The sequence below is a fragment of the Elaeis guineensis genome, chromosome 10 (genome assembly GCF_000442705.2).
Source record: "Elaeis guineensis isolate ETL-2024a chromosome 10, EG11, whole genome shotgun sequence".
NCBI classification, from domain to species: Eukaryota; Viridiplantae; Streptophyta; class Magnoliopsida; order Arecales; family Arecaceae; genus Elaeis; species Elaeis guineensis.
In genome coordinates this window covers 36,262,957-36,289,673 of record NC_026002.2, presented here as the reverse complement: position 1 = coordinate 36,289,673, position 26,717 = coordinate 36,262,957, and the positions used below count along the sequence as shown (strand labels likewise).

The 26,717-nt window shown below is 42.7% G+C and overlaps 2 protein-coding genes across 8 annotated transcripts; one reads left to right on the top strand and one right to left on the bottom strand.

Moving 5' to 3' along the window:
• The first annotated feature begins 8,944 nt into the window (after nucleotides 1-8,944).
• LOC105032089 (uncharacterized) lies at nucleotides 8,945-15,830 on the top strand. Of its 2 annotated transcripts, none has more exons than XM_073244616.1 (6): nucleotides 8,945-9,349; nucleotides 10,006-10,176; nucleotides 11,120-11,350; nucleotides 12,017-12,085; nucleotides 12,751-12,870; nucleotides 15,377-15,830. In XM_073244616.1, exons 1-6 carry the CDS (start codon nucleotides 9,107-9,109, stop codon nucleotides 15,419-15,421), a joined length of 879 nt encoding a protein of 292 aa, XP_073100717.1. In that variant the 5' UTR covers nucleotides 8,945-9,106; the 3' UTR covers nucleotides 15,422-15,830. The 2 variants fall into 2 exon arrangements, with proteins under 2 accessions (XP_073100717.1, XP_010904743.2); XM_010906441.4 differs by having other exon boundaries at nucleotides 8,947-9,349; nucleotides 12,017-12,106.
• Nucleotides 15,453-20,130, bottom strand: LOC105032090 (histone H3-like centromeric protein CENH3). 6 transcript variants are annotated; one of them, XM_073244613.1, is made up of 8 exons: nucleotides 19,933-20,127; nucleotides 19,815-19,855; nucleotides 19,668-19,713; nucleotides 19,398-19,528; nucleotides 18,981-19,055; nucleotides 18,644-18,719; nucleotides 15,859-15,973; nucleotides 15,453-15,592 (listed from the first exon to the last, which is right to left on the bottom strand). In XM_073244613.1, exons 1-8 carry the CDS (start codon nucleotides 20,018-20,020, stop codon nucleotides 15,496-15,498), a joined length of 669 nt encoding a protein of 222 aa, XP_073100714.1. In that variant the 5' UTR covers nucleotides 20,021-20,127; the 3' UTR covers nucleotides 15,453-15,495. The 6 variants fall into 6 exon arrangements, 5 of the variants coding, with proteins under 5 accessions (XP_073100714.1, XP_073100713.1, XP_073100712.1 ...); XM_073244612.1 differs by having other exon boundaries at nucleotides 15,454-15,592; nucleotides 15,847-15,973; XM_073244611.1 differs by having other exon boundaries at nucleotides 15,459-15,592; nucleotides 15,748-15,973; nucleotides 19,933-20,130.
• Between the last annotated feature and the right edge of the window lie 6,587 nt (nucleotides 20,131-26,717).

Sequence of the window (26,717 nt, the reverse complement as noted above, 5' to 3'; positions counted from 1 at the left end):
TGATTATATAGCTGCTTTGGTATGGGCCTTAGTGAATAGGTCTGTTATATTATTCTTTCTGTCTACTCATTCAAGGATAACATCTTGTCTCTAACGAGATGAAAGCGTCTGAGGATGTGCTTAGATCTATAATGAGACCTAGGTTCCTTAGCTTGAATAATGGTCTCAGTGTAATTACAATAGAGTGACACTGGTCCTTCATTCTTAGAAATGACTCTTAAATCCATGATGAATTTTTTCATCCAGACAGCTTCCTTAATGGCTTCATTAGTAGCGATGTACTCTACCTCAATGGTTGAGTCAGTTACTGTCTGCTGCTTGGAACTCTTCCAACTCATTGCTCCATCATTAAGGTAAATACATACCCTGATATCGACTTGCTATCATCCGCTTTCCAATGATCCTCCCTTGGATCAGTTTGAAATCTGATAGCTATGCCTAAAGCATAAGCTACATCAGGTCGGTACATAGCATGACATACATAATTGATCCCATAGCCAAAGCATAAGAGATTTTATTCATCCTCTTCTCTCCTCTAGTGTCTTAGGACACATTTTGTTAGAGAGATGTATACCATGTCTTGTAGGCAGGTAACCTCTCTTACTAGCCTCCATATTAAACCTCTTTAATATGAGATCTATGTACCGTGACTGGGATAAGCCTAATATCTTTTTAGATCTATCTCTATAGATCTTTATACCCAGTATATAGGATGCTTCACCCAAGTCTTTCATGGAAAACTTATTCGATAGCCAAGTCTTGACTGATTGCATTATTGGGATATCATTCTCAATGAGCAGTATGTGATTGACATACAAAATCAAGAAGACAACAGCACTCCCACTTGTTTTCTTATACACACATGGTTCCTCCTTATTTTGATAAAGTCAAACTCTTTGACTGTCATATTAAATCAGATGTTCCAACTCCTCAAAGTCTGCTTCAATCCATAGATGGATCTCATTAGCTTACATACTTGATTTGTCCTACCACTTGAGACAAATTTCTCTGACTAAGTCACATAAACCTCTTCCTCTAGATTATCATTGAGAAAAACGATCTTGACATCCATTTGTCAGATCTCATAGTTATAGTATGCCGCTATAGCAAGCAAAATTCGGATGGACTTGAGCATAGCCACTGGTGAGAAGGTTTCATCATAGTCAATTCTTTAGCTTTAATTGAAATCCTTTGCCATCAACCTAGTTTTATAGATTTTTACTTGGCCATCTGCTCCGATCTTCTTCTTGAAGATCCACTTGCATCCTATTGGGATCACTTCTTTAGGTGCATCAACCAAGGTCCACACTTAGTTGATATATATCGAGTCCATCTCAGATTTCATGGCTTGCAGCCATCTATCTGAGTTTCTACTTATGACAGCTTTCGAATAGATCAGTAGATCATCATCCAGAATGATGTTGATCATATTGTCATCAAATCTCAGAGGTGCATGATGCACTCTATCTGACCTTCGGAGAGGAAGTGTGTATTGTGGATGTACCTCATCTTTAGGTACTTCTGATTGAGGATCTTTTTGTGGTCTAACCATTGATATTTTTGGATCGATTTGTAGATCATGAACTTTAGTAAGTTCAATATGAACTTTAGTAAGTTCAATATTCCTCCCACTGCCTCCTTCTTAGATGAGTTCATTTTTCAAGTGGCGTGCTTACTGATAAACACTTTTTGTTCAGTAAGGTGGTAAAAGTAGTATCCATTAGTTTTTATAGGATACCCTACAAACCTACACTTATCTAATCTAGCACTAAGCTTATGTCTAAAAATATTTCTGACATAAGCAGGACAGCCCCAAGTCTTAAGATATTTAAGATTAGGCTTCCTTCCCTTCCATATCTCATATGGTGTGCTTGCAACAGACTTTGAAGGCATCCTGTTTAATGTGTATGTGGCAGTCTCTAGGACATATACCAGAAAGATATTGAGAGATCAATGAAGCACTTTATGGACTGCACCATATCCATCAAAGTGCAAATCCTCCTTTCTGCTACGCTATTTAACTGGGGTGTATAAGGAGGGATCCATTCAAAGAGAATATCTTTACTTTTAAGATGATCAAGAAATTTACTGGATAAGTATTCTTCTCATCGATCAGATCGAAGAACCTCAATATTTTTTTCAGTTTGTTTCTCAATCATACATTGATACTCCTTGAACTTATCAAAGACTTCGAATTTATGTTTCATAAGATACACATATCCGAACCTTGATAAATCTTCCATAATAGTGATAAAATTGGAGTATTTTTCTCTGGCCTGAATTATCATTAGTCCACATACATCTGTATGTACTAGGACTAACAACTCATTCATCCTCTCTCCATATCTAGAAAATGGAGTCTTGATCATCTTACCCATGAGACAAGATTTATAAGTTCTCAATAATTCACAATCATATGGGTCAAAGAATTCTTCTTTGTATAACTTGTTAATCCTTGACTTACTAATATGACCAAGGCGACAATGCCAGAGATATGTGACATTCACATCTTTTCTCTTTCTTTTCATATTTCTTTTAATATGAAAAATATTTTTATTGAGTGCACGAATTAAAAGATTGTTATCAATATAACTACTGCCATAATATTCATTAGAAAAAAAAATGGAGCATCCATTTTTTATTAATCTTATTTCATAACTTTGTTTTAATAACAAAGGTATAAAAATAATATTTTTAATGACCTTTAACATATAATAATAATCTTTCAATATTAAAATTTTGTCTGAAGGTAAATCAAGCATATAGGTTCCCACAGCCTCTGCTCTAATGGACTCTCCATTTGTGCCATAAAGCTCGAGGTCACCTCTTTTCAGACCTTTGATATTTTGTAGTCGCTGTAATGAATTACAATTATGCGATCCACAAACGGTATCTCATACTCAAGTATTAGAGTCTGAGCCACTCAATGAAAAATAGGTTTGTATCATATACATATCTTTTGGTGCTATACTTGCATCCTACTTCAAATTTGCAAGATTATTCTTGCAATTATACTCCTAATATCCAAACTTGCCATAAAATAAACAGCTAATATCTATATAGACATCTTTTACTTTCTCATTATTACTGACCATTCCAAGATCAGGAATATCTAGAACATCGAAGTTCTTCTTCGATACGAACCTTGTTTGCAAGTTCCTCAACCAATCCAAAGAGTTGGATTGGCCAATATATTTTTTATTTATCATGTTATGTAGTGAAAATAAAGAAGTCATAATGCAGACTTAAATCTACATAAATAAAGAACAATAGTATAAACAGACCACTCATGTTTGACATGCATAACTAGATGAGAACTTTTAAACTAGTTATATTTTTCACTATTTTATCGGATACCATAGCCCGCTCCTATAGTAAACGAGAAACTCTAATCTGATTTCTTAATGAGGTTGAGATCCTAATCCCTCGATGAAGCTTTGTGGATATCACAACAAACCTCAATGAGTTCAAAGGTAGAAAAATCTATCCAATTGCATCTCACGTAACTCTCAACATAACTTGCCTCTAAAAATACTTATAACCTTGTGGATATCATAATAAACTATAGTATTTTTAGTTAAGTCAGATCCTTCATTTTTATACAGTCATATTTGAAAAATACTGTCCTTGTAGATATCACAACAAAGCAACATATCCAAATATACCGTAAAGCATATAATATGCATCAAGATAAATCCACATCAATTCTCATAGCAAGCTTTGTGGATTCATAACAAACCTACTATGATTTTTGATAGGATATTGACTAGGTATTAAGGAAGGCATATATAGTGTTCAAAATACTGAGCTACCTTCATTCAAGATTTAAACTAATCCAATTGGCCAGAAAAGTGTGAAGATTGGTGGAGGTTCCCCCGTTGCTTTTCTTAGACGTCAATAAAATTGGCCAGACCAGTAATGAAACTAATTAAATAACCACCGTACTTAAAATACTCCTTAGATATCAATTGATTAATCGATTCAAGAAATAGGTCAGCTATAGATTCATAACACTATGACTTAATATAATTTTTATAAGAAATTTAATGGTCTCAAGCACATCCTAATTCAATCATAATGATGCACTATTATAGTTATATTTTAATAATCATAACAACTAATTGTGGCATCTATTCATATCTCTAAGATATGAAATCATAATTATTCAATATGATTATAACTAAGCATCTCAAGTATATCACATATGCATAAAGTTCTAATAACATGCATGAATACAAAATACTCTTTTCACAATTCTTCTTCTTGGGACATCACAGTGGCACCCCTACACGCCATAAGAGTACCCTATTGAATAGGAAGAGATGATTTTTAAATCTTACTTGCTCTTATGATCGGACGGTCTGATGATGAATCTCAATTAGAGTACTAAGCTATTAAAAAAGATTTTATATATATACATCATGCATTTTATATTTAAAACACATCGCTAAGACATGCGAGAGTTTGGATGTTCAATCGAATTCAACCCTTGACCCGACTTGAACCAAACTAAAAACCTATGCTTGATCACAATCAAGATAATAATTTAATCTTTGATTATATAGATCAAGGTAGGCTCTGATACCACTGATAGATTTCGGTGATGCAGCAGAAGGGTTAGGTGTTTAAAATTTTCATTCAAAACACTCGATGTATCGGAAACCTCAATGCCCAAAAATCCTTGACTATAATAATCAAAGTATAATAAATATAAATTAGGATAATAAAAATACCTGTAATGCTAATCCAATTTTTATGAGGCGTCCAAGTGTCCATCCTCCAATGGTAATCCACACAAAAATTGAACCAAGGACAACGCTCCTTCTTCACCTTGCTTCAAGAGTTCTAGCCCCTACAACTCAATCAGCCACCAATCAATCAGATCTTCCTCTAGACCTGAGTCTGAACCTTTCTGAACTATTCACTGGACTTGACCACCTTTTTCTAGACCATTTAAATTCTTAGAGCTATTAGGATTAGGCTTGTCTTAAAAGGACAAGCCTTGTCCTAAAACCTAGAGTTGTAAGAGAGGGAGAGAGGGAGTGGATAGGGGATGTAAGAATTGAATGATCATCCCATTTGCTGTCCCCTATTTATAGCACCAGATGGGGTGCTAACAGAGAAGGCACGCCTCATCTGAAAAGGTATATCAAGTTCTCATATCATTTATCTGAGAGTCCTTAAACAGAAGGACTCTTCAGGGGGTGATACATCGATTCATGCCTTCTCATGCATGCACGCCCAGAACGAGATACCTTTTGCATCGCTTCACACATCAGATTAGTGTGAAATTTTACCATATAAACTTTTGTTTAAATAGAAAGGCTGTCACCAAATGACACATTATTTGGATAATAGTTCATATGTGAGAAGGACTCTTTATTGAAGAGATGCGCGAGCACCTTCTCCCTATTGCACACGCGCATGCCCAGAAAAGGGTGTGAAAAGCAACCTTTCTTAATCTGATAATTTTTTAGATTTTTACCATGTGATCAACACTTAAAATTGATCCTTATCATAAAAATTATCAGATAAAAAGTCACTTAAGACTCCCTAAATAGAAGGAGTCTTTGCGTCCCTTCGCGCATTAAGAAAAAATTATCGTGCACGCAGAAATATTTTGAGCAATTTTTTCATACACAATCTGATAGATTTTTCATACTTCAAAAGGTGTGATAGGTGGTTCATCATCTGATCTACTTGCTATAAAAAATAGAGGCCCAAAACAGAAGGATTCTTAGTCCTTCTCCATGCCACAAATAAAGTGCACATGCATTCTGCATATTAGCGCCAAGAGTCCTTCTTAAGTTGGACTCTTAGTTATTTGGCGTGTACACCAGATATGGTGCCTCTTTTTGGCTACTTCTAGGTGGCTTGACTTGATCTAAATGCCTACCAAATTGGGCTAGCAAATGAGCAAGGTATGAAACCAAATTGATCTCCAAAGGAGCAAGGGTTTCACACGTGCTAGCGTGCTTACCGGAGCCCTGATTGAATCCAAAATTTCAATCAACCTTTTTCAAAAGGGTCCTTGGCCAATTTCTGTATGTGTGTGACCCATTGGATTCCACATCTAGCTGGCATTAGATCTGGATATAAGTTGATCAAATTTGATTAGATTTTAATCTAATCAATTTAGGTCCAATCGAGTTAATCCGAGTTCAACAATTATAATCCTTTCTAATTGGTGATCGAATTAAACTCTTTAATTCGATCAAAAATTTATAAGTCAAGATTGATGTCTAGCAACGTATCATGATTATTTAGAAGATATTAAATTTTGATGAAAATACTAAATATACTTTTCAGTGGCAAGTTACCATATAATTCCATCCTTCGATCATCCATGCACCCTGAATATGTTCATGAGTATGGAATCATGTCAAACTCAAACACATATTCATATTGATTCTCAATTAACCAATGATGACTTTGATAAAGAAGTATTAGAAATTCTTTCTAATCTCCTTTCTGCTTTTGGCCAAAAGACTTTTTTTAAGTCATCTAGGATTGAGAATACACAGGATGCAATCTCCTCTTATTAGGAGTGATCAATTCCATATTGACCTACTCATAACCTCCATATACACTCTACCATATCCAGAACACCTGTACATGTCTTAATGCTATACCTGGGTATAAACCAAAATATGAGTTCATGTGCATAAGATTCTATGGTGATCTCAGGTCTAAGGATCACTTGCACAACTCCCACTTAGAGAACTATTTTTGACATGCAAGTAAGGCTTCCATAAGATGTTCTCTTTCATTGAGTCAATTCAATGGATTTATTTTTCAAATAAGCACCCATATCTTTGTATTAATGTCCCACACAAGTGGCTAGTGAGATTTGCCACCCTCTCCATCAAGCATACATAGGATGTACTAGTCTATCCGGAACATTGATCTCCGACTCAATGCTCTTACGATCAGAAATGTTTAAGATTAGGATTTTAGGATTTTAAGTCACACTAGCATGACCCATTCATGTCTCCTAAAATTATTGTCCTAATCTTTGGGGTTCATCATAATCTTAGATATAATAAGATGTAGCTAATATGATAAATCAATATCTCAAATAATAAATATCATTACATGAGTTGAAAAATTATAAAGAAAAGTCCCATCGCAACACACTTGTGATTGGCTTATAGGGCACTCTTCTTTCAGAGGAGTCCTGGCCCTTGGTTGGCATCATTTCTAAGTTTGATCCATCAGAGTGTTGCTGATAGGATGTTTATTGTTGGAGGGCAACTGGCTTATATTGTCTACCAGATCTGATTGTCTAGGAACCGCCTTGTCTTTGACGATGAGGTGATTCGTGCTCATCGGGTGCTGGAGTGAGCTATCTGTTTAGCTCAAGAGTACTATCAGTTTGATATTGCCACTTCGTCCCTTGACATCTTCAATCTCTGGAGCTCTCTGGCTGCCCCGACAGTGACCCATAGGGTTCTTTCCATTTCATGGGAGCCCCCACCCTCGAGGTTTGGTGAACTTCGATGGCAGTGTTCAGGTGGGCGGGAGCAGAGTTGGCTTTGTTATATGTGGCTCAGATGGGAGACTTTTAGCATGTTAGGAATTGACGCCTCGAGATTTAGCCTACATTGAACCCACAGCGAGGTTCACGGCAAAAAATGGAGTCAAATGAGACTAAGATTATCCCAAACGGAGCTCGGATGGAAGAGATACGAGCTTTTGAAGTCGGCACGAGACCCGAGACAGCGGAGGACCGCCGGTGGGTGGCGACGGTGCGGCCACAGGTGGCGGTGCGCGGGACGCGCGATCCAGGCACGTGGGACGCGCGACCCAAGCGGGCGGCCCAGCCTGTGCGCGGGCCTGCATGCGGGCACGGCCCAGGCCCATGCGTGTGGTCCGGCCCAGGCCCATGCGCCCTGCCTGGCCCTGTGCCCCGGTCCACCGTGGATCGGACGGTCCACGGCTGGGCTTGTGGACCGCGTGGGCATTTTCTATGCATTTCACGCAGTCCACGGCACTATTCTATGGACCGGAGCGCGATCGGAGGGCCCAGGGACATCCCGGTCTTGATCCGATGGTCCAGGAGGTTATTTGGCTTTGTTTAAGACTCCTAATCCATCTCTAATCAGGTTTAAGCCCTTTAAAAAGGCCTGTGACGAACAGTGAACAGCGGGGATTCGGTTTTTGCTGAGGGCGCCGTGCGGAACCCGAGAAGAGAAGAAAAAGAAAGGCGTAAGGCCGCTGAGAGAGAAAGAGCGGGGCTCTTGGACAGCGGACGCCAGGCACTTCAGGAGTTCAGGGAGGTCCTCCAAGAGAGAGAGAGCTTTTGAGAGGAAAACTTCTAGAGAGAGAGAATTGAGTGTACAAGGGTTGAGGGTGAGATCTCCTCTTGTAAAATTTTCTTTTTCATAGTGAAATTTGCATGTTTCGTGGAGGCGAGCCTTTTTGTGGCTGATCCACGTATTTTGATTGTTTTGCTTTGTTTCTTATTTCTTCCTGCTGCATCGCGTGGTACTGAAAAAGTCTTGGAAGGTGGTGTCCTGGCCAGACATCCATCCAACATAGCAGTTAGTGATTCCTATCTTTTTGAGATTTCAATCCCGACTGTGGAGCTTCATGCAGTTTGGGCAGGTATCATTTTTGCTAGACAGCAGCTTCATGCGAAGTAGATTATCTTGAAAGATGACTATGCTACTGTCATTTTATAGATCCAGAAGGAGGTCAGGCAGTATAATGGTCATCTGCTTCTTCAAAATATCAGGATCTCTCTCTATTGAGCTACTGTTGTGAGAGTTCGGTATATTTATAAAGAGATAAATATGATAGTAGATTGGATGGCGATTTTTATTGCCGAATATTCTGATGTTTGGCTACGAAGGTAGAATGAGATTTGCTTATAGATTTTATGAAATTTTGATCTATTAAATTTCTCTCGCATTAAATCAGTGTGATTGTTCGTTTGTATCAAAAATAAAAAGGGAGAGAAGGAGGAGGAGGACGAGAAGAATGTACCAACCTATGCCCGTTTGTACGTTATTGAGTGGAAAAGCATCGAGTAAGGCTATCACCCGAAGGGGATCTCTCCCTCGCTCGTTTCTCCCTTTTAAACCCCTCGCTTGATGCGCCGAAAATGCCAAAAAAAAAAAAAAAAACTCTTCCAAGCATCCTCGCCTTGAAACCCCGGTCGGACGAAAGAATGGCGGACGACCCTCTCTTCCTCCACCTCCACAAGCTCCCGGCGGCGACGTCGGAGGAAACCCTAGCCCGCGTCCTCGAAATCCTCTGGAAGACCCGAAAGACCGGCCTCGCTCCTCACGAGAAGACCCGCCTTTACTCCCTCCTCAACCTCCCCACGCTCCAAGAGCTCGACCCCGTAAGCCTCCCCCCCCCCCAACCTTCCGCCTTGCGAAGTCCAGGGATTCAACCTGTTTTTATGCTTAACTTCGTTGATTTGATGGCCTTCCGCTCTCTTTCCCGTTTGAATTTTGAGTATAACTGGATCCGTTTTATTGAATGTTAATTGCCTCGATTGTCATTTTGTGTTACAATTAATGTTTCATATTGGGCTACGCATATCTCAATTGATAATTGATCAAAGTTCACTTGGAACTATTTTTTTGCCCGATATTTTTATGATTTTATAAATCTATCAATGTTGCTTTCCTAGTTATTTCCTTTTTAAAGCCCTTTTCTTTAGCAAAAATCTTATGTTCAAGCATTTAACTTTAGTATGTTTTAGACCACCTTCGGTAATGCGCCAGCCTTTGTACGACCTTAATGGTCTTGATGATCTATTTTGTTTCACATATCTTATCTTTTTTTCTCTTTTTGATTGCTTTCTGGTCTTCAATAAGAAGTCCAATCAGATCTGTAGACTTCATTGTTCACCTGACAGAGTCTTGGTGCGTGTTATGCTGCTAGGTTTTTTATGACTTACAGGCTAGGTTGTTATTATAGTTAAATGAGCCTATTTCGGCCAAGTCTTGATCTCAGATTTCTTGTGCTATTAAAATATGAACTCAATTGGAGGTTTTGGCATGCCTTCGCTTCATTATCAGGAAGTGTGTACATGAGAAGCTCACAAGTGAAGATGTCCAAAGTTCATTTCCTGTTGATCTATCTGTTGAACTTCAGAGCACTCTTGTGAAGGTACTTCAGAAATATCAGAACCAGTGGATGGAGGAAGCCTCTAGAGACCAGGTATTCAAATCTTCTCTCAAAATGTTTCCATAAATTAGAACGATGTTCTCATACAGCAATCAATCAGGGTAGTCTATTGGTGTACTGCAGTAAAGGATGTTTGACTGCCTTATCTGTAGTTCTTTGTTTTATACAGCTCAACTTTCAAACTTTTAGCTTGTTCCAGAATTCTGATGGCGATAAATATAGGAAAAAATTTCTGAATTTTTTGGGAAAAGGTATTGGTAGAGATATGCAAAATTACGATGAAAATTAATAGTAAAAGATTGTACATCAAGTATATCGTGGCAACCTCGCTATCTTCTTGTGAATGAGTAAATTTCTAGATGCCTTCATTTCATATACTTAACAATTTGCTTCCATGTTACTTTTGGAAAGATAGATACGTGATCAAATATCAGAGTAGCTTATAAATTATAAGATTCATCGAGAAGTTTGTTGGTCACTCTCTTCCTAGAAATTCATATTTCATGCTTGTCCTAAATTTCAGAAAAATCAGGATTCCCTCAGCTAACCTGGCTTCTTTAAATTGGCTAGATCTTGCTTTATCTTGTAACTGCATAAATATAGAGGATTCTGAAAGTTTACAAGCTAATTTTGCAAACATCTGGGAAGTTTGAGATAACACAGTCTGGCTTATGTCATTTTCAATGTTGACTGCTGTGTCATCAGTTGCTGGTTATAGAATTTGGCAAGCTTCATACTTTTCTCTATATTTCTTATAATATCTAGATTTTGTGTTTTTGTTTTTTTTTTTCGGATTGTATAATGAATTTCAGAGGCAATACTGATAAGCACAAAGAAATTTGTAATGAGTATGGATTTAGAAAAAATTATATTAAATTAGTGTTGCAAACTTTGATGCTCATATGGATATTATTTTTCTCTTTCTTCTCTTGATGACGGACTCACCAATTTTTGTTGCCGTAATACATCATTTTAGCCTCTTTGGCAACAGACAAGGGTGTCATATCAGGTTAGAGTCAATATGCCACCAGCTCTTCCACCTCTCCCGGCTTCGGAACAATCATCACTATGGCCACGGCAAGATGATGCAACTAACTATCCCAACGGCAATAATTTCTGTGGTTCTGTTCCAAGCAAAGCTGATCCAAATCTGCCACGCATCCCCCCAATTCCCCTTCAATGGGATAATGGTTCTTTTGATAATCTGGTATGGCACATATGCTCTAATTGGAGACTTATTGAGTTATTCAGGTCTTTGTTGATAGGGATGCATGGTGCCTCTTGCGCAGTAGATGTATTGATAGTCAGAATGTGTTAAGTGGTGGTATTGATAGTCAGAATGTGTTAAGTGGTGACTGTGACCTGTATATATATGAGTGGTTATACCTTTGTTTTCAGTTGATGTTGACTTCAATTTGAATATGCTTTGCTTTTTTTTATTTCTGCTTTATTCTGGTTTGATTTCATTATAGATCCCGGTTACAATAACTATCACCATAACTGTCAATCCTTGTTCCCACCATTTGGTGCTGGCTTTTGGATATTTTTATAATTCTTTTTGTTGCTTCATCTGATGTTAGAGCATTAATCTTCCGATATATTTGAATGCTAAGATATTATCTCTATCTGAGATTCAACAATACATTGATTTTAGTAAGCATCATGATATGCAGTTTATCAACAATGCAGTTTGTCTATGGAAAATGTCAACCTTGACATGAAATAGCAGTCATTTAGATAGTAAGAACATGAATGTCTGACTCTGCTAAGAGATTTATCTGCTGCTTCAATTATGAAGGTTCCCTTCTGGCTTGAGCAAAATATTAGCATAATTATGCCTCAGTTTAGAGTAATTTGAATGAGTATATTGCAGGCGATTCTTCCCCGACTCAAGTCAATGACATGGACCATGGAGAATCGAAATTCAACACCTGCAAATCAGGTGGCTATCATTACTTTGAAGGTAGTCTATTTATACATGTCAGGCTGTTCTCTTATCGTAGATAAATTCATAATTTAAAATGCAAGCATATTTTATGGTTAGTGATGCCTATGTTCCATCTGCTAGTCAACGTATGACGTCTATTTTCTACTCCTATTGTATAATATGCATGCATATATGCATGTATTTATTTATTCTGGATAGGAGAAAGGGTTTGAGGTTAACGGAGGACAGTTGTTAATGGCAGTAAACATCAGATATTCATAATATGCTGCAATTCCTTCCATATCCAGCCCGCCCCCTCCTCCTCTTGCCTTTTCTCTGATAGGCACAACAAACTAATGAAGATTATGATATGGAAAATTAGCAACACATGGGCCTAAACGGGTCCCTACTTAATGCTCCATAATGCTGCTTTTATGCAAAATGTAAAAGTGGTCATTTTGGTTATGGCGCATGTGTGTAGCTTGGCAATGCGAAAGTGCATCAAACATGTTATAATACATGAAACTGTAAATTTTCTCCCTTTTTTTCACTTTTCTAATTTGCTTATTCCGGCGGTCCACTTAACTGTTAGCTATTATAACCAGGGTAAAAATTAATGCTTTAAAGTATCCATTACCATATTTTTTCTTCACCCTTTCCTCCCTTTTTTGTGCTTCCAGCTGCAAGATTATACAAAGTCTCCTTCAGGGGAAATAGGGGTGAAGTTTCAGCTTTCAAAAGACACACTGGAAGCCATGTTGAGATCAATGACCTGCATCAGTGAGCAGCTCTCAAGCACTGTAAGATATTGACTCTAACCTGCTGTAGTTTTCTTGTATATAGATCACCACTGTTTTTTTGTCATTTTAATAATTTTAATACTAAATGAGTTGTCCAAAATGAACGTCAGATAACTGAAAATATCAAATGCCTTACCATGATTTTACTCGGGTAACACCACTTGACCTGGATTATGAATCTGGTGAACTGCTGTGCTTAGCCAGCACAAAATTTTTGATTACAGATGTTCATCAAGCTAAATTATGACATTATGGTTTCGAATGGAAAAAGAAAAATCATGCTCTATGAATCTTTTGACCAATTTCTTTGTGGTTGACATGGATATTTTGTCTAGATTGGTGAACTTTGGATTTGAAATTCAACAATTCAAAGATTGTCTTTTTTTTTATAAAAAAAAAGAAAATTGGTCCATGTGGCTGCATATGTATTGGGCCTCTTGACTGGGGCAGGATCTAAGCCACTTTTGTGGATAGACAGGCTGCATGGTGGGCATCCAACCGATTGCATAAGCCCAAGCTTCAGTCCTTTATAATTTTTTCTTATTTTTCTGAATTGTAATTAAACTATTTCTAGATGTTTTATTATTTTATCTATTGTTATGAACTTATTTATTTTTTATAACTGTTACATATGAACTTCATGGGTGCCTGGCGAAGTGGACTTATACCATTACGGCACCATGTGGCACTTTGACTGCCCACGTATTGTGGTTGCTTTTTGAAACCTCAGCTGTGTTATGCATCCAAATACATTTATTTACATGTAAATGTATTATGTCATTGTTTCTGGTTAGTTTGATGCAACTTTATCTTATCATTGTGGGATAGGAAAGTGTAGATACATAAATTAGAACGGGTGGCAATCATATCGAATTTGAAGGAGGTCATGTCCATCATTGTTATTGATCATCAGGTGATATCATGTTATTGGCTCGAGCAAGAAATCGCTGAGAAAATACTAGTCCACAAAACATAGCAGGAAGAATAAGGAGAAAGTGATATATTCGTGCATGCAGTCTTCACCAAAAATACGGGTCCACAAGAAATCACAGGCACACAAAACCCACCACCACATGCATGGAAAAATAGCATGAAGAATAAGGAGAAAGTGATATGATTGTTTGTGCATTTTTCCCACTAATAAAATTAAATTTTGTGAAGCAATTGGTTGCACCAGCCACTTGGAGACAAATTGATTTATATTTTATCTTTCTGATTATTGATGTGAGATTTGGATCTCATAAGCTTCTACCTACCTATGCTCGACTTGGATCTTTTACTCCATAAATATGCCTACTTGAGTGTCAATTTGTCCTAAATTGGATTTATAAGTTCCAAATACTCTTTTTTGGAATAGTGGAAAGGTCACATTAGTTTGTCGAAAGAGCGGGTAATCAAAATCCAAAACTGATTGCTCACGAATTTGACTGCCCACCCATTTCTTTTAAGAGTAAACCATTAAGGGCCTTGAGATGAACATTCATTTATTGATCCTTAAACATGCTACAAAATTATAAGAAGCCATACTACACAAAAATATGAAGAACAACCATGCACATGCCTGACATTGATCATAAGCTGATGATGAACACTGAAAATGCAAATCTATTCTTCACATCTTCCATCATTTCAAATATCCATTTGGTCTTATCTATTAATCACAATCAGTTCAGCTTACACAACCAAGATTATAACTCTCCTTATCGTGTGTCCCATCTCCACCTTAACACCTCTAGCCTCTGAACACAACCAAGATTGTAACTCTCCTTATCATGTGTTCCATCTCCACCGTAACACCTCCAGCCTATGGCCCATTTACAATCAACTTCACTCCAGCACTCTCTCCTCTACACACGAGTGGCTTGTTGGGCATTGTCCTTTGATCCAAGCGTCTGACCAAAGACGGGCAGAGACCACTGGGTTCGTATCCCATTTGCATCAATAAATGGCTTCAATCTCTGAACCTGAACGCTGGATGTGTGCTTGCTAGCTTATTCAGCTACAGGCATGAGATTTTTGGTAGGAAATATCCCGTGGGATATAAGTCTTTATTGTGGTTAAGCTAGCATGTGACTGATGTTAATTTGTCCGCATTTCAAGCTCTTTTTTTGTCCTGAGAGCTTGCTTTGATTTTTTAAATTAACCGCTACCATTGGGAGAAGCGGTTTATACTTTATGCAGTGCAATCCCGAGTTTTTTTACTTTATAATTGGAGTCCACTATGGAAGTTCTATAATTGGTGCACAACACCTTGTATATAAGAGGCCCCACAGGGTTGTTCACCAGTAAAATGGGGAGAATGATGTGGCTTAGTGGCTCCGTATACATTCCGTCTGGCTTCAGAGCTGGGGACCAAGTCCTAACAAACGTTTCGTATTATGTAACTACACAAAACTTAAACATCAATTTACAAGCTCAAAAAATGAGACTACAGCACAGCATTCAGTCTGGCCTTGGACATTTCATAAATTATATATGTTTATATGACTGCATGGTTGCTTGGTAGGTGGAGCCACCATCAGAACCATCATCAAAGAAGCCGTGGCAGTAAGAGTCGAATCGATCACTATCTTATTGCACCACTGAGTTTCAAAGCCAGCAACATCCGAACAGGCATGCAGACCTTCATGTTGATGTCATGGCACCCTCTCCAACTTCATTTGCAGACAATGAACATTTGTATGTATAAATTGCCACTTCATGTATTTTTCGTATTTGCTTCCTGAAAATGTGGTAGCAACTACAGTATGAGATGATAGATGGATGAGCACTCATCATTTTATAGGGATGCAGAAACCACTGATATCACTGTTAGTGTGTGCGGAAAGAGAGATGGGAGTGTTAAATTCAAATATTTATTAGTGGAATTGAGATTACCAAAAATTTGAAATAGACACATTGTAATGATTGTGAAAAAGAATAGTATTCTTTAATTTCAGCTGCTTTGCAATTTCTAAGGAGAGAGAGGTACTCCACATTTTCTCATACATGCTGCTGTAATCTCCAATCCTGGTGGCAGATGTGACTATTTGGCTCGTTACCCTCCACTGCTGGTGGGATCTTGCCATCAGAAACATCAGAGAGACCGTTGCTCGTGTATTGCCTACAGATCAGATTTTGTTATGATTTTTGATGTGCTACCCATATTCTGTGTTAAGTGGTACGATATGTGAACTTATGGGTTGCAAATTATAGCAGGCATCCTCATTAGCTGACACTATTCTCGATCAATTTCAGTATTTTGCATACAAAATTGAGTTTCAGGTATGCATATGTAGCATGAGATGATAGAAGAAATAATTTAGTTGACTAGATGAGAAAATTACTATAAAGTTAAGCAGACAGTGAGTATAATATGTCACGTTGGGTGATCAACAATGTGCAAAACCGCCAGCTCATGCTAACCATCAAAATAAATCCACTTGAATGGAAAACAAATTACAGTCTTGAAACACAAATTATTAGCATTAAAAGGCCAGCCAGATGAACGACCCACAAGCAGTGCATAATTTTTTTAACAGCGCACCAAGCCTGCAGCTAACAGGTTGAATTTAGCATATCATAAATCATTTATATGCAACAACTTGATACCAAAAAAGACCTGACAAGATTTCACGAATAACTTTCAGAAATATCATATTTCTGAAATACTGGTGTAATGAAAAGTGCTATAGCTTCAATAAATATCTCAGTCACAATCAATATCTCAGTAACATTACAACAATCAAGGTTAGCAAACCTACCATGGGTAAGATTTCTAACAGCGATGGCATCCATAGAAACCCAAGGCTGCCCAAAGGCAAGTAAAATACTACATCCTACATTGCGAAATTACAGACACATCAAGTTGTTAGCAGATTGGTTTGGAACTTCAGAATTGCTGAGGTACCGAGAATGATACATGACTTAAAAAGTCAGATATCAGAACTGCTAATACCACAAGCATTCACCAATGTTAGAGCGTACATCTTAACCTGGCTCGTCTCACCAATGCCTTTTCCCACCAATCCGCCTTGCCAGCTGTATATCCTTTGTCACTGCACCAAAACTCATCATATTTTAACAAGGGAGGTAGAGCATGCAAGTGGAGAAAATTAAGTGTTAATTTCACTTCATATACTGTCTAATAATGCTTTATAGAACTTCAATCGATCATATGCAGTCCAATTCATAATCGTGATGCACAGTCATAATCTCATAGAATTTTCTTCATTGAACTTAAACTTGAGCTGATAAATGACAACAATATAGACTTGGAATTAATTTAATCAGTTGACAGTTACTCCCACCAGCTAAGTGAGCTCAAATTTAACTTGCACTGGTAAAACAAGAACGAACTCCATCAACATGCACCATGCACGGTAAGAATCCTCCTCCCCACTCCGCCTTCTACATATTTAAATTACGCTTTCAAAGCTCCTAATCACATTTTATCATTGGGCAGATGTGTCATCACTTCTTTTATGGTGAGGGCGAGATCATGAAGAAGGATGTGGAACAGCTTGAACCAATAAAAAATTTCGGTGATGTTTGAGCATTATGTAGCCAAATTTGGAGGCAATATAGTGACAGAAGGTGATTATGAAAATCAATGCATCATAGGGAACGATAGAAGCATGCAGGGACCATAAAAGCAGAATGTAGATGGCATAAGATGAGAAAGAACTGAATTTAGCATAATTGCCAGATTAGGCTTAAGGAGAGGATGGTAAAGAACGATCTGGCGGCAGAAAACAATAGAAAATATAACAGAGAGATATTCATAATCGCAAAGAATAATTTTAATTTCTACTAAATCATCAAGCCTGAAATACAAATCGAAGCTTCTTAAAGTACCGCACATGGAAAATCCTTGAGGCAACTCTAAATACGACTAGCATGACAACGAGACTTCCAAATCACAGAATACTAAATGGACTGCATGAAAATTTTTATTCTAAAAATAGACTTCTAAAGTTACTGAAATCCAGTATCTTAATAAAGAAGCCTCCAATTTATAACATATCATGCCTTGATCATGACAGCCAAACCCATGAAAGTGGAACAAAGCTTGTTGGTTAACCTGCTAGGACACATGCATCTGTTTAAAGAAAGATGAAGCATCATGTTTGGTCACATGAGGGTCATGGTGACGTTGTCAAGGCCACTTCAGGCTTCTTCCAGTGGATCTACATCCAGTCATTGGAGCTTCATTCTTCACTCTGTACTCCTCCATGCAATGCCATTCAACAAAATTGGAGTAAGTTTTTCCCTTCTCAATTATGATCTTTCTGCTTTTCCGAAAGAGCTTGCTTATTCTTCAATACAGGCCATCTTTTCCTTTTGAATCAATATGTTCATTGCCATGCTTTCTTCAACCACATATTCACCCTTAAAAATGGGTTCCCACATCAACTCTCTTGTATCAGCTTAATTTAGAGAGAACCAAAACACCCAACAATGCATTTTTCATTACAAAACCAATTTATCATCAATGTGGTGACTTTGGTTTGAAATTTACTACTCAAAGCTGTTGCAAAGAATTTTGAAAAGAAAACCTAAACATGCTTTGCAAATTGGGCAAGGCTAACAAGTTTCTATATGAAAATAGTATTAAGCCTGAGTACTTTGATTTGATTAGCATAGCCAAGCATGGAGTTTTCAGATGCATGCAAATTGCTATACAAGAGGCCTGCCAACTAAGGGCTTATATGTCCTTAAAGTACTGAATGATATTCTGGCAAAAAACAAAAGAAGAAGAAGAAGAACCTTGTGTATTGGAATTCTAACTTACTAAGAGTAACACGTTTGGCATGAATTGCACATAGATTTGCATCTTCAAATAGCCCATGGATATAACATTCTGTGGCCTGCAAGATTTTGACATGTAAATAAATGACAAAATGCATCAATGAGTATGAAGGTGGATTGTGTTCAACGCTATTCAGAGTGTGGTATACTGTATACTTTTGGTTTTAGAGAATAGAAATAGATTTGTGTTGGAAAGATGCATGCACATACATAGCGTGCTGTCATTTGCAAGAGTTTATACTTTATAGTACATTGCATTATAGCATGACTAGAATTGCACAAAAAGAGGGAACTAGCGAGAGAGAGAGAGTAGCAGTCACCTCTTGAATTGCAAACAGAGCTTCAGCTGTCCATCGAGACACATCTCTTGAATAGAAGCTAGTAATCTCCTTTACCTAGAAATTTTAACAAACATAATTAGAGCCAAAGCAGATAATCACTCCATTTCTTCATAAACCCCAGCTTATTCTTGAAAGAAAGCAACATGAGCAGGACAACAACGAGAACCACCCAACCATTCGAAATGACACTATCAGCTAATCAATTCCAAAATCCATATAAACGCATAAAACTATATTGAAAACCACATACCACTCCAAAGTACAAGTTCCAGCATCCCTACCCTAACTCTTGATCCAGAAGCTAGAAATACCATAATTGCCACTAATATGTAGCAAATTTAGCCAAAAACTGAGTAATTCTAGCGGGGAATAAGTGATTGAATGGCAAGTACTAACAAGTCTGACGAAGGGTGCGAAGGGGATCAGCAGCTTCCAAGTCCTCTGCAGCTTCCGGATCTCACGGAGGGCCACGGTCCCCGGCCGGAACCTCCGGCCCCGGCGGGCCTGGTCCGCAGGAGTTCCTCCTTCTACTTAAAAAAAAAAAAAAAGAAAAAAGAAAAAAAGAAAATCCTTTTTTGATCAAGTAGAAGGCCAATCTCCCGAAAAGAAAACCTCGGAGAAACCAAAGAAAGCACATGACAAACTAATATAAAGCGAGAACTAGACCTTGAGGCGCCTCTGGTTCGCCACCTCTCGCACTCGGTCTCCCTCGCTGCCATCACGACGGCATAATACAAAAGCCTTATCAAAAGAATTCATTAAAAAAAAAAAAGGACAAAAAGAGGGTAAAAAGAGGAGAAATCGGAGGCTTGCATGGATAGAGCGAGATTGCGTCCCCGAGGTACTCGCTTCACCTGGAAGAAAGATTGGGGGTTAGGGTTTCACTGATTTAGAAGCGCACGCACAGAGAGAGAGAAGGGGAGGGGGGGACCAGCTTTCTGCTGCGAAGGCTGGTTCCATCGAAGTTTTTTCTTCGGACGAGAGCGGGGCTTGTTCGTGAAGTGTTTCGTCCTCGCCATGGGAGGCGCAGGAGGGAAGAAGCCAAGATCAGAGAGATAGAGAGAGTTTTTTTTTTCTATTTTTGTTTTTCTAAAATTTGTTTGGTGAATGACTGAATGGAAATTTCCCGGGTTCTTTGTTCGGTTTTCGGAGGGATTTTGATTTTTTGAAGAAAATGCATGCACTGCCTTTTGTTTAACTGCACACAGCATTTATATGCGGGAGTTCTACTTGCCGTCCGATCTTCCGGCGTGAAGCAATCGCTTCCGCTCGTTTGGAGTCACTGGAAAACGGTGTACTCATAGAAAGATCTATGCGCACGACTGGAACATAGGGTTCGACCCACGCCTGGATGCCATTCCTCTTTGTTAGGGGGAATGTTCCGCCAAAAATTTTGAGTTGGTTCGCTCATTTGAAAATGTCGACCGTTAAGCCATTATTCCCATTATTTTTTCCTTCATTTATACATTGGAGACTGGTAAGTTTACCAAATTACCCTTGTGCTCGCAATCGGGAGATCGTGACCGTTGGATCTGGACAGGCATGTGTTTGCAACGTCTGATTGAAAGGCGAGTGTAGCAAAGGCTCGTCTGGGCACGCGCGTCCCGGGAAATTATTGGTTGCCAGACGGATGACCGGCGCGGCGCGAGAAATTATTAGTCAGAACAGTCCCACAACCGTATATTTCTTGGATCACCTAATAATGTATCAATATATTATTTATTATTAAAAAATATTTAAATTTGACTAAAAATTTTTTGTAGAAAAAAATTTATAATTAAGCATGATTAGCTGACCAACATTTTTTTGTTGTTTTGAATGAAAAAACTCATCCATTTTACATAATATGTTGATTTTTAATCGAATAATATGAGAATGTGTGATGGAATAGTTCCTGTTAGGTATAAAATACCCACAGCCGAAACTCTCAACCGAATCGACATCAGCGCAGCTCTGCCCGGACTCCTACGGGAGCCGGGCTCCACCGCCGACAGCAAGTGCAGCTCCGCCTGGACTCCTACGGGAGCCGGGCTCCGCCGCCAACATCAGAACAGCTCCGCCTGGACTCCTACGGGAGCCGGGCTCCGCTCTCAGTATCAACTGCTGGTAAGCTCCATCCGGACTCCTACCAGAACCGGACTTTACCCTTAACTTTGATTGCAGTGCAGCTCTGCCCGGACTCCTACGGGAGCCGGGCTCCACCGACGACAGCAAATGCAGCTCCGCCCGGACTCCTACGAGAGTCGGGCTCCACCGACGACAGCAAGTGCAGCTCCGCCCGGACTCCTACGGGAGCCGGGCTCCGCCGCCAACATCAGAACAGCTCCGCCTGGACTCCTACGGGGGCCGGACTCCACCCGCAACTTCTGCTCCGAGAGGGTTCCGCCCGGACTCCCCCGGGAGTCGGGCTCCGCTCACGACCCCTACCGCCAGGAGGACCTCTCCCGGACCTCAACAGAAATTGGGCTCCGGCCGTTGCCGAGCTTCAATCGACAGATCCACGCTCCCTGACAGGCCCTCAAAACGGCCACGACCCCGCTCTACTTTCTGTGGCGGACTCCGCGCAGTACCATCATTCCCTAACAGGCCGCAGTAATCATAGCCACCCTGCTCCACTTCCTGTGGCGGACTCCGCACAGCTCCGCTATCCCCTGGCAGGCCACAGTAACGGCCACGAACCTGCTCCACCTCCTGCGACGGATACCATGCGATTCTCCTATCCGCTAACAACGGACGCTGCTCCACCCCTCATAACAGATTCCACATGGCGGGCCGAGGCGATGGCCACGTGTCTGCTCCATTATCTTTCGCAATCAATTCCCCTGACCATGGGCGGCCCACTACCAGGCGGTTACAAACGTCGCCATCAATCCGTTGCCTCCTCCGCCTATAAAAGGGGGATCCAGATACGTTATTCTTTAAGCTTATTTTTCTTTATCCCAAAACTCTGCTAAATTCTCCGTTCGAGCACTCCATTCTTGTTGAGGCAGAGAACTGACTTGAGCGTCGGAGGGTCTTGCCGGAGCAACCCCACCTCCGGTTTAGACTTCCCTTGCAGGTCCCGGCGGCGACCGCGGCTTCCCCGATTCCAGCTTCTCCGGCGCAAGCGGATTTTTGCACCAACAGGATTGGCGCTAGAGGAAGGGTCTGTGTCTTCGCAGCACCCTTGTTCTTGAAGGAGTGTTCAACGGAGCTGCCTCCGACCGTTTCTCCGTCATCCACTCCTAATCCCCCCCCGCAAGATCGACACCCGATGCCTCCGCGCAGGGCGTCCACCCGGCGGTCCACGGCCTCCGCGGCCAGATCTCAGGCTCCGGCCTCCCCTCCCGTTTCTCAGCCTCCTCCTCCTCCCCCTCCGGCGACGGCGGTCGGCGCGGAGCAGTTTGACTTGCTGGCGCAGCAGGTCAAAGGCCTCGTCGAAGCCGTACAGGCAATGCAGCAGCAGCCACCGCAGGCGTCGGCGCATCCGGAGGGGGCATCTCCGGAATGCCAGAACCCGGCGGTGGGGCGGGCCACCTGGGCCAGCCGCCCCGTCCTTCCCGGGAAGGCGAATCCGAGGGTAGAGAGCCCTCAATCAGACCACGACTCCACCCCTGGAAGATCCTTGCCCCCGTTCTGCCAAAGGACCCTCGAGACTCGAAGTCGAGAGGATTTTCTGGACCGGAGGCTCCAGGAGATGAACCGGCGGATCGAAGAACTCCGCCACGTGCCTCCCGCTTATGGTGAGGATATTTGCACTGACCCTCCCTTCTCCCAAATGATTATGCAGGAATCGATCCCGCCGAATTTCAAGCTTCCCCAGTTCGAAAGCTACGACGGGACGTCAGACCCGGTTGATCATCTGGAGGCCTTTCGAACGATGATGCTGCTTCACGGTGCTCCTGACGCCATCTTGTGCCGGGCTTTCCCGTCTACTTTAAAAGGAGCAGCAAGAAACTGGTACTCGGCTCTGAAGCCGGATACCATATTCTCCTTCGATCAAATGAGCCACCAATTCGTGGTCCATTTTGTCAGCAGCCGACGTCCCCGGAAAGGTTCGGAGTCCCTCATCAACATCAAGCAGAGGGAAGGGGAGTCCATACGGGCCTACGTCAACCGCTTCAACATCGCGGCGTTGGAGGTCCGGAACTTGGACCAGTCAGTTGCCATGGCCGCCCTGAAAGGTGGCCTTCAGAAGAATGATCTCTTGTACTCCCTGGAGAAGAAGTACCCCAAGAATTTTGCTGATCTGCTGGCTCGGGCTGAAGGATACGCCCGAGCGGAAGAGGCCTTCAAAATGAAGGACGAAGAAACTGCGAGGGAGCGTCAGGCGGGAGATTCTGGTAAGCCCGCAGTTGAGAAGAGGCCAAAGGAAGCCCGGCCTCGCTTCCGATCCCCTCCTAGACATAAGCGCGCCCATACTCCCCCCCGGGCACACAGGCAGAGAAGCCCGGACAACAGGTTTCGGCGGGGTTCCCCGCCAGGGAAATTTCGCAGCTACGCCCCCCTCAACGCCTCGAAGGCCCAGGTGCTGATGGAGGTCAGGGAGCAGCTCCCTAGGCCGGAGAGGATGCGCACACACCCCGAGAAGCGCAACCCCAACAAGTTCTGCCTCTACCACCGCGACCACGGCCACGACACGGAGGAATGCATCCAGCTCCAGGACGAGATCGAGGAGCTCATTCGGCGAGGTCGACTCGACAGATTCATCCGCCGCAGGCCTGAGGATAGAAGAGACCGGCCAAGAGCCCTCCCACCGCCTGAACCACAGAAAAGGGAGGAGCAGCCCGGGGACTGGCCGCCCATCGGGACCATCGACTCCATCACCGGAGGGCCTCAAGAAGGAGCGGGAATACTGTAAATGTATCGCTTACTATTTCGCTTTGAATCTACTTTTCTTTTTAGCTAACATGCTCCTCCCACCTAGCGTGGATGTATTATGACTGGATATGATTCCTCCAAAAATACGGCCATGTCAGGAACAGGAGGAGAACCTCGTCCTGACATGAGCAAGATCAAAGGCCCGATTCTTTTAGACCAGATGGGGGGAGAGGCCTCACAACGCCCTAATGTGCCCCCACAGCCTTGTTAGGGACAGGAGGAAAACCTCGCCCTAACATGAGCAAAGTCAAAGGCCCGGTTCTTTTAGACCAGATGGGGGGAGAGGCCTTACAACGCCCTAATGTGCCCCCACAGCCCTGTTAGGGACAGGAGAAAAACCTCGCCCTAACTTGAGCAAAGTCAAAGGCCCGATTCTTTTAGACCGGATGGGGGGAGAGGCCTTGCAACGCCCTAATGTGCCCCCACAGCCATGTCAGGAATAGGAGGAGAACCTCGTCCTGACATGAGCAAAGTTGAAGGCCCGGTTCTTTTAGACTGGAGGGGGGAGAGGCCTTACAGCGCCCTAATGCGCCCCCACAAGCCAGGCTGATAACGAGAACCTCGCACCGGCTCAAGCAAAATGGAAGACCCGGACTCCTACGGGAGCCGGGTTCCGCCGCCAAGGAAAGCTTCACCCGGACTCCTACGGGAGCCGGGTTCCGCCGCCCAGGAAAGCTTCACCCGGACTCCTACGGGAGCCGGGTTCCGCCACCAAGAAAGACTTCGCCCGGACTCCTAAGGAAGCCGGGCTCCATCCGCTACTTCGCCAGCAAGGGTTAAAAATGGTGGCGAGACTTGGCCACATGACGAGATCGGAGGGAAGGGAAGAGTCTCTTCCCACGACGACATCTAAGCCAAACAAGCCAAACGATGGGAAAGGGTCAGCGGACGACAATATCGGTGCTACGCGTGGGCAAGGTAACACAAAGCGCTTCTTCTTCATTTTCGATATACGTACTACAGGGCCAGGACGGCCAGGGAAAGAGGGACAAAACGACAAGAAGAAAGCAGCTACAAAAAGGGGGTGACTACAAAAGAACTCTAAGGAGGTCCTGCTCCCTCCGACCTAGGGTTATCACCTCCATCCCTCAACCAGGACTGCCTCAGAACTTCAGACTCCGCCTCTGCATCCGCGACGGCCTTCCGCTCGAGCGCCAGTTGGATTTTCACTTGTTGAAGCTCGGCTGTCTTCTCCCCAAGGGAGACGGAAATCCCTTCGACAGTGCCTCTCAGGGCTAGGAGCTCTTCGATATCTTGGGCGTTAGTAAGCTGCGCCCTGGTAACCAACTGCCTCTGGAGACGAACAACCTCGTCCGCCGCCTGACGGAATCTCCCTTTGTGCTCTTCCACTTGCCGGCGCCAGCTGGCCCGCTGCACATCGTGGCTCATCTCAGCATCTTGGAGTTGCTTCTGGAGGTCGGAGACCTTCTGCGACCATTTTTGTTCATCATCAACCCATGCCAGGAGCCAGGATGAGTTTCCTTCCAGCTGGCCGATCTTCCTCTTCGCAGCTGATAGCTCCACCTTAAGGGCGCTGATCCTGGCTTCTTGAGCCCAAGTTCGGTCGCTGGCGCTCTTCTTACATTCCTCGAGCTCCTTTGTGAAGTTCGCCTTCCTCCAGCTGTAGTCCATGATTGCCTTCACTTGGAGACTCCTGAAGTGGGCGGCCTCAGCGACGGCTTCGGAATAGCATTTTCTCGACTTGCGGAGCTCGTCCTCCGACTTCTTCAACTTCTTCGTCAGGTGGAGGACCTCCTTTTTCAGCCGCTGGACAGCTGACTTCAGCGGGACCCCCAGGGGCAAGGGGAGTGCCTCAGCAGGGCACTGTCATCGGAAGGTGCAAACATCAAAGACCAGCTCATTACAAGAAGAAAGGCAGAAAAGAGGAGGAGGGGAAAGGAGAGGCCATCCACAATAAGAAATCCGACTTTATTGATTAATTTTGAAGACAAACGGAAAGGAAATATGGCGACAAAAGAAAGACACAAGAACGGAGGTCTCAGACCTCGGGGGCAGGGGGTGGAGAGCTCGGCGCGGGGGGTGCGACTGCGGTAGTGGCGGACGAAGGGCCGGCCTCGTCATCAGACTCCTCCAAAAAGCCAAGATCAAGGTCGGGGTATCTACTGGCCACCCTCTCTCGGCAGAGCTCGAACCCCTTGGTGAACGCCTCCAGGCCGAACTGGACGTTCAGTTCCCTCATCTCCGCGGAGGCCTTGAACTCCTCCACTGCAAGGGTCCTGGCCTCCGAGACCAGAACCGGAGTTTGCTCGGCCAAATGGGCGACCTCGGCCTCCGCCTTCCTCGCCGACTCCTCCAAGCTTCGTCTCTCCTCCTCCCGGGCTTGTCTTTCCTCTTCCCGGTCTTGCCTCTCTCTCTCCAGGGCCTCCCGGAGGGCGGCCACCTCGGCCGTCTTCGCTTGAAGATGAGCAACCTCATCCTGGCAGTGCTCCTCCGCCTGAAGGAGGTCCCTTCTCATGCAGCTCGACGCCTCGACATAGGCGAAGAGCTGGTGCCCGATCTGCAAGGACGGATAGAGAATTACAACAAAGACCGAGCGACCATGCAAATAAACATCCGCTTACCTCAAGGAAGGACCCCAAAGTGTCCCAGGCCCGCTGCTCGGGATCGGCGCGGTCGATCCTCTCCACGACATCGGACAGAATGCAGCCATCGAGCAGCCGCCTGATCAGAGCCTTGTCGTTGAAGGGGTTCTCCGATCCCCCCTCGGAGCAGACGGACTCGTCTACAGCGGCTCGGTGGCTGCTCACCCTGCGGGCCACCGATTTCCTCCTCCTCCCCGCGGCGGGCGCCTCCGTGGGGCGAACCCCCGGAACGGGGACCCCAGTCGGCGGGCTC

Excerpts from the sequence above, each read along its gene's own strand:
- LOC105032089 (XM_010906441.4), top strand. The coding sequence starts at position 9,107 with ATGCCAAAAAAAAAAAAAAAAACTCTTCCAAGCATCCTCGCCTTGAAA. Across the intron at positions 10,177-11,119 it reads AGGAAGCCTCTAGAGACCAG|CCTCTTTGGCAACAGACAAG; the intron begins GTATTCAAATCT and ends ACATCATTTTAG. Across the intron at positions 12,871-15,376 it reads GTGAGCAGCTCTCAAGCACT|GTGGAGCCACCATCAGAACC; the intron begins GTAAGATATTGA and ends GTTGCTTGGTAG.
- LOC105032090 (XM_073244611.1), bottom strand. The coding sequence starts at position 20,020 with ATGGCGAGGACGAAACACTTCACGAACAAGCCCCGCTCTCGTCCGAAG. Across the intron at positions 19,056-19,397 it reads TCGCACCCTTCGTCAGACTT|GTAAAGGAGATTACTAGCTT; the intron begins GTTAGTACTTGC and ends TAAAATTTCTAG. Across the intron at positions 18,720-18,980 it reads CTCTGTTTGCAATTCAAGAG|GCCACAGAATGTTATATCCA; the intron begins GTGACTGCTACT and ends AAAATCTTGCAG.